Source organism: Mus caroli, unplaced genomic scaffold, assembly GCF_978045245.1.
Source record: "Mus caroli unplaced genomic scaffold, Mus_caroli_1 scaffold_15, whole genome shotgun sequence".
NCBI lineage: Eukaryota > Metazoa > Chordata > Mammalia > Rodentia > Muridae > Mus > Mus caroli.
In genome coordinates, this window is record NW_028227270.1 from 11672033 (window position 1) to 11686427 (window position 14395).

Genomic DNA, 14395 nt, shown 5'->3' on the forward strand with positions numbered 1-14395 from the left:
ATAATATAAGCTGATGTTTGGAGGGGAATTTCCATTAAATGTTTAATTCTACATTTCCCAAACAATAAATTTTCTGAAAAAATGTCATTCCCTTTAATCAAGGTACCAGAGCATTCACGTTAAATCTACCATTCCTCTTCAGGTTGGAGGATTCTATTCACTTTCTGCATCAAATGAGAAGGATGAAGTTGAATGAAATCATCATCTATGACGTCATCTACTCCAGAGATGAATCTGCTCAGGTTTTTCTAGGTACTTCTGCCTTTTCTGCCCACCCTTATACTTACATATCACTGGCAATCGAGGAGTTCCTGGACATAGACTTTGGAGAGAGGTCATAGTCACTGTCAGATCGGTACAGGAAGGACTCCCGGCGTTGACTGTGGACAAAGTTTGCTTGGAGAATCAGCCCAGACCCTGGGCTGGTCATGGGATCCAAGGGACTCCGTCCCGCTGATGTGCCATTGTCCACATCGAAACTGAGAATAGAGGAAGAGAGTTACGTTGGTGGGAGCATTGGCATGCTGGTACCTCAGCAGAACAGTTAGCCTGATTTTAGGAATGAAGGGAAGATATTACATCTGATTCTTGCTAGTAAAAATTACAACATTGAACTAGAGATGTAGTGCTATCATGGTTGCATAGTGTAACACCCTGAGTTCGAGCACCAGCACTGCAAACAAACAAACAAACAAACAAACAGACAGACAGACAAACAAACAAACAAACCCATAACTGTAAACATAACATTGTGTTCACATTCTTATATTCCTTGGCTTTTGACAATTTAAAAGGCATAAGTTTATCAAAACCTAACTTCATTAAAAAAAAATAGATCATTCTGCAAAGTAGCTCTGAGCACAGAATTCCGGTTTAGAAAAAGAGCAAATTTATAGTAATTCAGTAAATATTTGAGTTCAGTTGAACAACTGCCACTGTCCAATGTCTTGATCCACCTGAACACGGGCTTCTTTTCCTTTTCACACTATTCCTATTCATTCACTTCTTTCTCCATCTTTTGCTGTGAACACGTAATGGCCTTTACTACTGTTTCTTGAATCCATTTTCCAGTCTTTATCTAGCACAAATATCTAAAGATCTTAGAATGCAAATAATACTGACTTCAACATTCATCAGTAGAAACCCTTCATCTTTGCTTCAGAATAAAATAAAAACTTAGCTAGACTGTAGGTCTTGATCATTTCTCAATTGCAAGCAACCATCTTCTCATCCCAAGGTACAACTTGGACCATCAGGCACTTTACAGTCGACTCACATTGAACTATCAATCCTCTCTGGCTATTTGCTTCCTGAGTTGTTCTCTTGATTATCCATCTCTCCTTTGCTAAGAAAACCGACATTCATTCTTCAGGACTTAGCTTCTATCTAAAAGTTTTGCAAGAAATCTCAGAGTCTTGGGAAGTATCCTTCATGCTACCAATGACACTACCCTGTTTGTTCCTTATGGTCAAGACTGACAGTTAATTGAAAACATTTACTACATGGTCTTACTGTCTAGATTTTGATCTTTCACAAAATGAACTTTGAGATATCTCATCACTTTATGTGTTCTTTCAAAAGCCTTTATTGGATGGGTCAGGAACCTATTAATATTATGATGCTAAATGAATAAGGTATTGACTCTTAATGATGTATCATTATACCGATAGATTAGTGCATCTCTCATCCTTCATCTTGGGTTGGTGACTATTTGCAATAGATGGTGAATGACCCTGAGATGCACACCTGGCCTAGGGAGAGACAGAATGAAACTCCAGCATTCCCAGCTCTAAGTGGAACATATGCCCTGTATCCCTCTTACAAAGGCTCAAGAACAACTGTAGAAGGGAACAGGAGGAAAGACTTTTAGAGCCATCAATAGTAGATGACTACCACAAAATATCTTCTGGATACAACAGGGTAGCTGCAATATGAATTCACAGATGTTGTGATAGCATGCACAACACTTGTGCAAATCTAAAACAGACCGAAGCCCTGAATGGAGTTGGGAGTGGACAAAGTCTCCCTCTTAGCTGAGGAACAGTAATTGTGAGTGGTTAGAACAGTAATTGGGAGTGGCTGTTGAGAGAGGGAGGATCAGTTGTCTTGAAGAGTGCAGCCCCCAATAAACGTACAATGCTTCAGTGGAAAGCCACGTTATCCAAAAATACTTGGGTAGAACCTGGACTCAGAGAGATGAAAAGTTGGGTGTGAAAGAAAAAAGGGATGAATATGAGAAGACTTGGAGGAGAGAGAGTGAATATGACCAAAACGTGTTCTACCCAAAGGACATATCCTGTATGTGTACATGTATGTGTATGTGTATGTGTATGTGTATGTGTATGTGTATGTGTATGTGTATGTGTATGTGTATGTGCATGTGCAGGTGCAGGTGCAGGTGCAGGTGCAGGTGCAGGTGCAGGTGCAGGTGCAGGTGCAGGTGCAGGTGCAGGTGCAGGTGCAGGTGTAGGTGTATGTGATGTCTCTATCTTTTACTGGGGCTAGAAGCATAGATAAATGGTAGAGTCAAATGACTGACACACAATAGGCTCTGTGTTCAACCTCCATAATACAGAACAGCAAACTCCTGTACTAAGTGAGGTAAATGAACATAGAAGAAATGAAATGCATTGAGTTCAGTACAGGCTTTAAAGTTGGAGGACAAAAAAAAATAGCCATATATGCAGTTTTCAGTAGAATAGTCATTAGAACCCACAGAGACTTTCTCAAAAAAAAAAAAAAAAACTTTTCTAGTGAGACATCAATCAACATCAAACTCAATTCTCATCTATTCTTGAGAAAAGAGAGTGACAGCCTGGGATAGGCCAGGGGGTGTGCAGCTAAAGGAAATTATTGAATGCACAAATGAATTCGAATTAAACTGTTATCAACATGCCCCCATTAGAATCTTTATCCAGAACTGAACATGCAGCTCAGTTGTACAGTGCTGCCCTACATACACAATGCCCTGGGGGTTATTTTCAGCATGCCCATGTGTATGTGCAACCACTTCTTCAAACACACACACACACACACACACACACACACACACACACACACACACACTTTATGGTCCATTAGGTTAAAACATTTTTCTCTAATTTTCTTTCCTAGATTTATTCATACGCAGTGTCACGTACCAAGTGTTCTAAGTAAGCTAAGCTGGGGAGGTAGGGAACACTGAATCATTGGTCATCTATGCACCACCCGAATCAAACCTTTAAGCAGGAAAGAAAAGACAAAACCAACCAACCAAACAAACAAACAGATAAACAAAAAACAGGAGATGGTATAGTGTAGCTTAGGTAATCAAAAAAACTTTTCCAACTTCAAATTTTCTTCGTGTGTATGTGATGTGTGTGGTGTATGGATGTGTGTGTGTGTGTGTGTGTGTGTGTGTGTGAAGGATTTTATCAATTGAACCATGTCTCCAACCTTTTAACAATTTTGTTAGAAAAATCTATTTATTTGGTCCTTCCAAGACACTGGAGGATTATCTAATTAAACCTTCACTTTATAGACAAAGATGGTAGGTTCCGGAAAAGCTGATTGACGGAAGTCAGTGAGCTAAGGCTTAATTGTGTATCGTTCCTGGAGTCCTCCCTGACAGAATACATGATTCCACGAGGCACAAATGAGTCAGTAGCTGTGGACCAAACAAAAGGCCTTGGGCTCATCCAGGTAGGTGTGACATGCTCTTCAGCACACTGTCTATCCTCAGGACAGCCAGGGAAGGCAGGGTTGTAGGTAGTAAAGAGTGTTATCAGGGGAATTAGGAAAGCTCTTTTTGGGTGCTATTTATAAAACACACATTTTTTTCAAGCACTTATTATGAGTATACTGTGATTAAAAACCATAAAAGCAATAGTATTAATTCAGTCTGGGCTAACCTGTGATGTTCCGTAGAGGAATAGTAACTAAAGTGAGCTTTTAACATTACTCAATACGCATTTGGAAGACCCTATTCAGAAGAGTAGGGAGGGATGAGAATATATTTCCCTTTAAGGAGAGAGTCACGGAGGATCTAAGGATGGAAATGCTCTACAAAACATCTGTGCCTGCTTCCTCTTATTAAAAGCATCTGTGCTTGCTTCCTCTTATTATTAGCAGGATGATGTTAGGGCTAAATGGAACAGAAGGAGGCTTCCTTCTCCATATCCTAGGAACAATAAAGGAGATAGAAGGATGTGGTTCGGGGTTTGCTTTTTCTCAGTTTAACTGGATCAATGCCAACTGAATCATCCTCCCCCCCTCCCCCAATCATTAATTTATGTTTTTAAATACAATGTTCTTTTTCTCAATTCCATTAAGAAAATCTAAACATATATAGACACCCTACTGTAGATTTTTGAAAAATCATATTACTAGATATCTTAAAATATTTTGATAATAATGCTACCATGGAAATCAAAACATTTACTAAGTAGGTAAATTATACCTGGACTTTGCCATTTGTTTGCAGATGTAATACAACACTTTGTCCACTAGATGGCGAGAATGCTCTTAAATATGGAGAACCTATTATAAAGTAATAGGAAGGTCTAAACTACCTATTCAAGACTCATGCAAACCTCTTAAATATTACCTAAGATAATGCCACAAAAAACTATTAAACTGCTATAAACAATTATTAAAATTATACCAATCTGTGAAACATTTGCATGAGCTTTACTCTGAAAAGGAATTCATTTCTTTCTTTTTCAAAGAGTGATCAGGCTGGTCTGTAACTTAGAGGTTCAAACCAGGTGTGGTGGCGCACGCCTTTAATCCCAGCACTTGGGAGGCAGAGGCAGGCGGATTTCTGAGTTCAAGGCCAGCCTGGTCTACAAAGTGAGTTCCAGGACAGCCAGGGTTATACAGAGAAACCCTGTCTCGAAAAACCAAACGAAAAAAGAAAAACAAAACAACAGCAAAAAACCTTAAAGGTTCAAGTGACCTTCCAGTCCCAGTCCCTGGAGTAGCTGGGTCTGAAGGCACACACCATGCACACATGGTGAAGAATTTGCCTGGGGTGGAGAAGCTGAGAACAGTAACTGATATTCTATTGGACCTTTACATTAAAATTACTCAGGAAGACATCACTGATCCTCCACAGTACATCACTCAATGTCTGTCATACTAAGCAAAGCACCATTGATATCAGTGCTAGGCTGGGAAAGCCTTTTAAGTTTGGGAATGCAAGTTTCCTCAGGATAGTTTGACTTGGGAGGTAGGCATTTGGTCTGAGGTTCCATCAGCCTCTAGCTTTCCAGTATAGTCAGTGCTTCTTTAATCAAAATTCATCATCAAGCAAAAGCTAGAGTACTGAAAACACTTAGCTCAAAGTATTGCCAAATATCATCAATAGTGGTGAATAACACTATAGAAAGGTTTTATATACTGAAGAATTTAGTGAACAAGCTTGCATAGTTCTTTGTTCTGAGATTAATTGTGTGTGTGTGTGGGGGGGGGGTGGAAACACAGATATATGAAGGATAACACTTCTCAATGAGGCAGTAAAGTCTACAAAGGAGCAAAGGCCAAATGAATAGCACTAGTTATGAATCGTCCCCAAACAATAAAGCATAGTGCTGTATGAACTGGGAAATCAGATATGCCAGAGACAACATAGATAAAGGAAGCTTAGTGCAAGGAAGGAGTCGAGAGCCCAGGCCAAGCTGAAGATGCTCAAAGGGGAGCAACAGAAGCAAGCTTGGCAAAGGGTTGTAGTGGGTGTATTTGAACAGGACACAGAGATAGACTGCATTTGTGGGCTGGCACTAAAGAGCCATGGGGACATAAAAAGAAAACGTGGCAACATTGTATGGTACAGCTAACAGATACGCTGGGAGTGTGAATAGAAACCAGGCCAAAGCGTGCCAGCATCAGATCTCTATAAAGAGATGTGTGGAAAGATGCATGGCCATTTAGTAACCAATGCCCGGGTCTAAGATGTGGTAAATCTCATTACATTCATGTGGCTTCACTTGTAAAATAAACGTGTTCTTTCTGCGATTGTGGGGAGAGTAGAATAGCCACGAAATAGAAAATAAGTCAAGAACCAAAGGATGAGGGGGGGGAGCCCCTCCCAAATAAAAGACTTCTTAACGAAACCCTTCAACTATGAGAAGGAGGGGCACACGTTCAGAGAGGTCTTGTTCGGTAGAAACAACAAGAGTCAGTTCTTGCTTCAAGCTGTGGGCTACAAATCAACGAAACACGAGACTACTTATTATGGGCTTAGCTTTCTGAAAATTAGCTTCATTTAAACTGAGAGCTATTTTATGCTGAAAACAGAGATGACTTGAGATGAGCTGTTCGGTTTTGAAACATGGTTTCATCCACAGTCCTTGGTATTAATGAACAGAGAGAGAGAGAGAGAGAGAGAGGGGGGAAATATGCGTGCGGGGGGGGGGTGTCAAAGAGACAAGGAGCGGTGAGTTTCCTAAGCATCCTCTGGTTCACACATAGGCCTGCTGAATTCCCACCAGACTCACAGCCAGTCAGGTGAAGCCCAAGGCACAATATAATCTGAAATTTGGGAATGTGGCAAAAGAATCGAGGAGGCAAAATACCCGATCGTAATGACGACACTGACAATGATGATAAGTTTGGGGGGGGTGCTCTGTGTGCCCCACGTTCTGCTTTCTGCATATCACATCTTCACCAATGGAAGGGGCCACCACACTTCCCTAGGTCTTATTTAACCAAAGGCAGCCCTGTGATCTAGAAAAGCGCCTCCACATTAAATAATGTGTGGGGTTACTCTTCACGGGAATTGGTTTTAAACCCAAACTGTCTGACTCTAGAGCCTGGGAGAACTAACACTGTGCTTATGTTTGTATTTCAATGTCTCCTATGAGGGTAAGAAGACAGAAGAGCTCTTAGCATCCTTACTGGGACAGACCTTTCAGTGTCAACTCTTTGAAAGCGATATCCCGAGCAACTCATGGACCGCACATGCCAAAGATCATTCTGCTACTTAACATTTTGAAATTTGCTAAACCCTCATTTAAAAAAAAAATTGAATACACCAGTAGGGTGTGATGCAGATTCTTCGACAGCCTATTTGGGAGATTTCTTTGCAGGATCAGAGGATTCTCTTGGGATTAAGGGAGTGTTTGGAAGTCTGTGAGAGGACTTAGCTCATGGACAACAGTGAGATACTATAATGTCCCATGTATTCCCCCCCCCCCCACTAAACAGCACAGGCATTCACATGTCTTACAAGAGCTGGCTTTCACCAACAGACAGTTGCAGGAAAGGCGATGGATGGTACAGCTATATTGATTCCTTGGAGGGACCAGTAAGAGTCAGGACCTGTTGGCCTGATGCATTCAGAGATCTCGAAGGTTATGTGTGGCTGGCAATCTTTTTCTATGGAGCCTTCTTTCCTCAAGAGACAGACAGAAATCAGAAAAGCTGGACAACCAACAGAACTGCGCCCAGATCTCCCCATTGTTCCATTTTACTGCAATCAATGGATAGTAATGGAGTCTTATCTACCTCCCATCCAGAAGCCTCAACTGTCCATACTTCCTGTCTACTCACCTTATAACTGTTTGCTAAGGGTCGTTTCTCACCATTTTGTTTTTCCTGAAGGTAGACGCTGATGTTCTGGTGGGAATATTTTGATTCTCAACTATCATGTGGGTCTCTCTCTGAGCCTGCTTTGTTCTTGAGTGAATTCTTCATTTTATTTCCTCTAGCCCTTAGGATCGTATACACAATGCCAACTGCAGTGTTGTGAGGTGAGACCCAATAAGGACTACAGTGGCTAGTCTCCTAAGAGTCCTTATCAATATGAGTCCCCTGGACTAAGCATTCTGTTTAGAGGCTTCCTGGGAAAGATCTGGCTGAATGCTCAGGGGAACCCTAGGACCTTTAACTAAAGCCAGAATGAAGCAGGTGTATACTGCTTCTGAAGCTGTGTGCTCAGAATCAGGGTGTGTTCACAACACAGGCTTTGTGGTCCATGTTTAAGGTGAAGGGATTCTAAGAGGGTTTAAGTTAGAAAAACAGGGTTAAACTTTGAGCCATGGTTCTGCTCCTTATTAGTTAGCTAAATCATTTACCTGCTAAAGTCCCACTTCCTGATGAAGAAAGACAGGTAGTTCTGAGGCCATTATGAGGATTAGAAGAGAATATGGTTAGAAAGCATTTCTCTCATTGCCTGGTAGTATATGCCCAGGATAGCCAGCAGCCAATGTTTTAGTTTTGTTAATCTTTATCTTCCACTGAGATCATCCACCAAGATCATTGTCTCTATGTGAGTCACTCTGTGTGTCTAAACACAACACATTGTGAAGAATCTAAATGGAGACATGAGGGAGGAAGGAACATATGGGACAGATCAGGGGAGTGTGCCCTAGCCATCAATGAGGTGTCAGATGCTGGCCCAGTTTGTTCTTACAGCTTCAGCTGCTTTGAGGGCATCTACCCTCCTCCATGATACTGGTGTGGTAACCTCCTGGCAGAAGGTGGAGACTCACCAAAGGGAAAGAACAGTTCCCTGGTAGGAAATACAGAAGGCATAGAGGTCCCCAGAACTGCTGCAGGCTGTAGCTGAATATAATGGGTAGAAACAATGTGTTGGCCTTTCATCTCCAGATGTAGGGTGCGCCTAGAGGCAATTACATTATTATGGAGATTTTTTGTTTGGTTTTATTTTTGTTTAACTGCCCCAAGAGTACAGCATCCCTGGCTGTTGGCTATCCAATGGGTCTACTTGGTGTCTAGCCACTGGGGAGGAGAAGGATGCTCACCCTCATGTATAAGGGTGTCTGGATGATGATTAAGAATTCCTCTACATATCAAGTATTTCACTCATTCCTATCAGTCCCCTATGATTATAAAATGTGTTTCTTATGAGCACTAGTGATATGGGACCACTCAACAGTTTTCTGCAAGCCAGATAGCTCTTCTGCAATCAAGAAAACACCTCACAAAATTAACTATTTTGATATATTTTTTACAGAGTCTATAGAAAACTGCATTTTATAGTGATATGCACATATGATGCTTTCTCAACCAAAAACTGAACATCAAATGTAAACAGGATACTCAGGATATTTTATTACCTTGCTAGATTAAATGTTACTCTGGCTGTTTGTGTGCATTTTTATGTATATTTCCACAAAGGGTAGGCATGCAACCACAAAGAAAGAACAACTGTATCAACCAACCAGACCACCCCTCCCCCAAGCTCCCAGGGCCAACCAAAGAGCACACATGGAGAGACCCATGGCTCCAGCTGCATATGCAGCAGACGATGGCCTTGTCAGGAATCAATGGGAGGAGCGGCTTGATGCCACAGTATAGGGAAATACCAGGATGGGGAGGCAGGAGTGGGTGGATGGGTGGGGGAACACCCTTATAGAAGTAGGGGGAGAAAAGATGAGGTAAGGGGTTTCAGGGGGAGGGGTAGACTGGGAAAGGGGATAACATGTGAAATGTAAATAAATAAAATATTCAATAAAAAAGACAACCGCAGTAGTTGTCTACAAAATGTCACAGTAGGTAAAGCACTTGTTATTCTGAACTTGATGTCCTCTGAGTTTTACCCCCATAACCTACATAAAGGTGAAAGGAGAAAACTGGAACCACAGATCTGTCCTACACATGTGCATGTGTACACATGCACACAAATGAGCATGCACCTGAATACACACACACACACACACACACACAGAGAGAGAGAGAGAGAGAGAGAGAGAGAGAGAGAGAGAGAGAGCCCATGAACTAACTTTTATTACTCTTTCACACATGGTTTCCATGAGCAAAAGCCTGGCATTGACAGTATAAACTTATTTATAGTAAAATATTAGACAGTTTACTAGTAAAAGTATCAGGTAATCTCAGGAAACAATAGTCATTTATGGCTTGTCAGTGACAAGTGACAGTCTCAAGTAACACAGGACAATAAAGGGATGTAAGATGAAGTTGATGCATGGAGTTTGATATAGTGGAGTTTGATATAAGAGAAAAAAAAGCTGGACTGGCCTCGTGCATTTTGGCCAAATAATACAGAAAGACTCCATTTTTCTTATGAGACACTCATTAGACCAGTGTGGTGGACCAAATATTTAATCCTGGAAGCTGTTGTCTATAATATGACTGTGCTTGAAAACAAGGGCTCCACAGAGATGACAACAGTTGAGGGAGTTTGCAAGGAGAGAGTCTTAATCGAAGAAGGCTCCGAAGAATTGTCCTCTGAACTCCACACGTGTGCTATGGCACGAGTTCACCCACACTCACAGTAAGTCACACACATATACAGCAATATTTTAAGTCGGTTTTAGCTATTCGTGGCCTTTCGTGGTCTTTCGTGGCCTTTCGTGACTGTATATGAATTATCAGAGTCGCTAGTAGACTTGCTTTGCTACTTCATTGAAAAATGTTGTTGGAATTTCGGTGGGCAGAGACATTGCTGGTCACTATGAGCAGTAGAGACAGGTCCCACCATTTTAGTCTTTTAATGCATGAACATGCATAAGAAAGGATGAGAACAGGGACAGACAAGCAAATGAGGTCAAACTAAGAAGGTTCTGCACAAGAAAGAACAAACCAAAAACACGGGAAAAAAAAAAAAAAAGCAACCTACAGGTGGATGGAAGCATTTTTAAACCTTTTTCTTCCTTCTTTTGTTCTTTTGAAACAGGGTTTCTCTGTGTAGCCCTGACTGTCCTAGATACTCGATTGGTAGACCAGGCTGGCCTGAAACTCATGTAGATGTGCCCACCTCTGACTCCCAAGTGCTGAGACTAAAGGCGCATGCCATCGTGCCCAGCTCAAACCACGCTTTTAATAAAGGGTTACTGTCCACAACATATAAAGGACACAGTTCTCTAGACTGACTGTATGGGGGCGGGGGGGCTGTCAGAAAGAGCCCCGTGAGGACCGCTGACTCAGTTTCCCTTCCCTTGTTCTGGTTCTATCGGGCTTTTTTTTTTTTTTTTTTAACCATATTTCCCAAACACAGTTTTCCAACTCCACAGGCAAAGAAGAGGCAGAGAACAACCGTTTCTGTCCCTTTTTTCCTTTTCTTTTTAATACAGAACAAACTAAAATTGTTTTAAGAAGCTCGCACTGGGAAGCATATTTTTGTGCTCTGCCCCCGCGTCCTCCCACTCCCTCACACTTATTCTCCAAGTTGCAGACAGAATAATCATACTAAGATGATAATCAGGTCCTGGCAAAGTCCCTGCTCACCAGTCCCCATGTCCTCATGATGGCCACAGGCCTTTGGGGATTTGGGTCCCCGAAGTTTCTCTAATGGCATCTTACTTTCATCTTGGGTCACTTAGCGCCTTTTTTTCCATTGAAGTGTGCACATGTTCTTCTTTAGGGCTCTTTACCACTGTGGTGCTCTCAACCTGGGTAATGTTTTCCCAAGTTATTAGCTCAATTTTACCATAGTAAAAAATTTCTTCATAGTGGGCTAGCCTCATACTGTCCTATGTAAAATTACCATCCTAGTCTCTGAGGTCTAACCTGTTTTTTTTCCTCTATGTCTTCACAATATTCACTAGCCTTTGATAAACTAATTTTTATTTACTATGGTCTCCTTCCCATTAGGAGGTATGTTCCAAATGTGTGGATATTTTAACCTATTTTCTTCATTAGTGCAGCTGCAGCACCTACAGTTGTGCCTTGTGGGTAGAACTTGCTCAGTAAAAACATTGTGAATTTATAAGTACCTTTAGACGCAGCACTGCTGTCTACTGGTTATCTACCCACTGTGGTCAAGTATATGGCTCTACTTCAAACAAGTGTCGTCATTTTTTAAAAATTTGATTAATGATTGGCCATTTGTTTAAAGAAATGAGACTGAATATTTCACTTTAAGAAATGATCTGGGAAGAAACTTCAAAGAACCTTTTAATCAAGAATATTTGACATATTTTCAAGTCTGACCTATAATTAGTCACGTGATCAGTTGTCCAGATTTTATGGCCCATAAAGGTCATGCAGTTGTGAGAGCTCACTTCGCAAAGAATTGCCCCCAAAACAAAACAAAACAAAACAAAAAACAAACAAACAAAAAAAACCCTCATGTTTTTCAAACTACAAAAAAATCCATAACTATGTGGTATGCCCTCTTTACCTTCCCCAGAACAAGGAAGGAACTAAGACAAGCTGTAAGCAAGAGCCCGGGACCTGATCTTCACAGCTCCACTGTAAATGGGGACCCACAGCCAGAAAGGAGGAGGGAAGGAACGGCACGGCCAAATGGTACAGCAACACTTTCCCTAACGGGTGAGTGAGAAACAGCGGCGTTCTTCAGATCTACTGCACACTTCTGCAAATATTTCTCCTGGGATGACCATCCCCTGTTTCTGAGGAATATAAGGGTGAGCCCATCAAACAGGACATTTAATCACTTTGAATGTCTGAAGAGAGTCATCTTGCAGGTGTACCAGTCTCCCTAGAGACTGCATTTTCCTTTCGGAAGTTGGCTTGTTAAAAAATGTGATTCCCATCACGTCCCTGGTTATGCTGTATTTAGACTTACACAAATTATATTCCCTAAGGCCTTAACTGAATGGGTAAGAATTATTAAGTGATGACTCCCTCAGGAAAATCCTTAGCAATAAAATATTATAGGTTAAATAAATTTACAAAGTCAAGGTAAAATTATGGTTGGAAACAAAATTGTAATTGTTATTCCAGTTTCTTTTAAGAGTGTAATGTGAGTCTGATTTTTTTTTTCCTCTAATGAATGTGAAAACTCATACAGCCGTGTTTTTCTCTGGATCTGTACCCGCCCTCACACAGGTCAGGAAACCGCTCCCCAGCCCTGCTATTAAATCTATTTTGGAGAAGTGATATTACTCAGTTTCCAACCTCAGCCACCCAAACACACGGCTTTTCCACATTCTGGGTAGAAGAGAACAGAAAATGGTTTCAGAGAGTGGTGCAGCCTGGGTTAGCCCTCATTGCTTTACGCCTACCAGGGTAAAGGCTTTACCGACACATTATCTGATGTCCAAAAGCAACTGTTCTCCTCTGGGATGGTTTTAAAACACATCATGGAGAAGAGAACAGGAATGTGTGCACGCATGTGCAGAGAGGTCCTTGTTGTGTCATAGTTGCTATGCTGGGCACGGGGGGTGGGGGTGGGGCGATTATAGCTACTGTGTTTTAGGCTTTAAGATGTTGAGTTTGATTGGCTGTTGAAAAGGATGTAGGGTCTCCTTTAACAATGACTTTAGTGGGCTATGCAAATCTTCATGGTTCCCTGAAATGGTTTTGGGTAAGACTGTGATGAGAGATAAGAGGATCTGGGAAAAGTAAGAAGTTCCATAGTCAAGGCATCCATTGGGTAAATCCTGTTTGCTGTCTGCCAGATTCCGGTCCCGGCTTCTTTCCCGCACACAGATGGCCCCATGGCTTGGCCGTGTGACTGGCCGTGAGTGGAACCACTACATGTCGACCCCTACCTCTCACCACATGCTTGCCCGGGTGTCCCTTCTCCTTGTAGGTAGATGGAGAATATGCTACAGCAGGGCAGAGGGTGGGCAGAAAGGCCTGAGGATTCCTGGTCACTGGTTCTTGAGAACAGGCTAGAAAAGTGCCTTTTTAAGTGCTACTATGGAATGTTACTTACATGAACGTATTGTTTACATTGTTTGTGTTTGGGATTTGTTAACACAGTGATAGCTAACACAGTCCGTTATAGCAACGTAAACTTTCAGTGCTGACTAAAGGTACATTTGACTTCCAAACATCTCATGCCAGCCCCCTAGGACCCCGTGAAACCAATCTCTTTCCTTCTTGCTTCTTTTGTTTTCTTTTCTTTCTTTTTGTTTTCTTAAGTTCTTTACTAACACCTACTTTCATTAAGGAATTTCTTACCATTCAAGAAATGCATAGGAGTTGGGAGAAAATAAGCTTGCTAGCCTTACATGGACTGTGATGTCCTATAGAATGAAGGTGAGTCCAGTTCTGCTCTGCCTTGATAGTGATTAGAAGGGGACATAGCAGATGCTCCAAGCATGGCTCATCTCTGGATCGTAGATGGACGCAGCACAAGTATGCACCATGAATGTAGTATTTAGGCTCAGACGGCAGCACAGGTGTGTACTGTGTTTCTTAGTGTATCATTAGATGCTTATCATGTATGCTTAGAGTGCTTATCATGTATGTGGTTCTTAGTGTGTAGCACATGTATGCACCATGTATGTAGTATTTAATCTCAGTCTGCAGCACAGGTATGTACTATATTTACCACTGGTGCTTGGTGATAATCTAATTGCAAACATGTTCATTTTTACAGGGAAATAAAGGTTCTGATATAAGTTCTATTTTTCCCATACATTAAATGGAAATTTAAAATAAAGGAGGTAGTTTTTATATTTTTTAAAGTTAGAATGAACAACAACAACAAAAAAAAAAACAAAACGAAAACCCCAAA

General features: G+C 41.4%; 1 protein-coding gene across 7 annotated transcripts in view; it reads right to left on the bottom strand.

Moving 5' to 3' along the window:
* The window catches only part of Pde4d (phosphodiesterase 4D), a 1452168-nt gene that overhangs the window by 199484 nt on the left and 1238289 nt on the right, over positions 1-14395 (bottom strand). For all 7 annotated transcript variants that reach the window (XM_021180268.3, XM_021180267.3, XM_029468213.2 and 4 more), the window contains one exon: positions 288-479. In XM_021180268.3, the coding sequence (XP_021035927.1) occupies positions 288-479 (192 nt within the window). The remainder of the gene's footprint in view (positions 1-287; positions 480-14395) is intronic.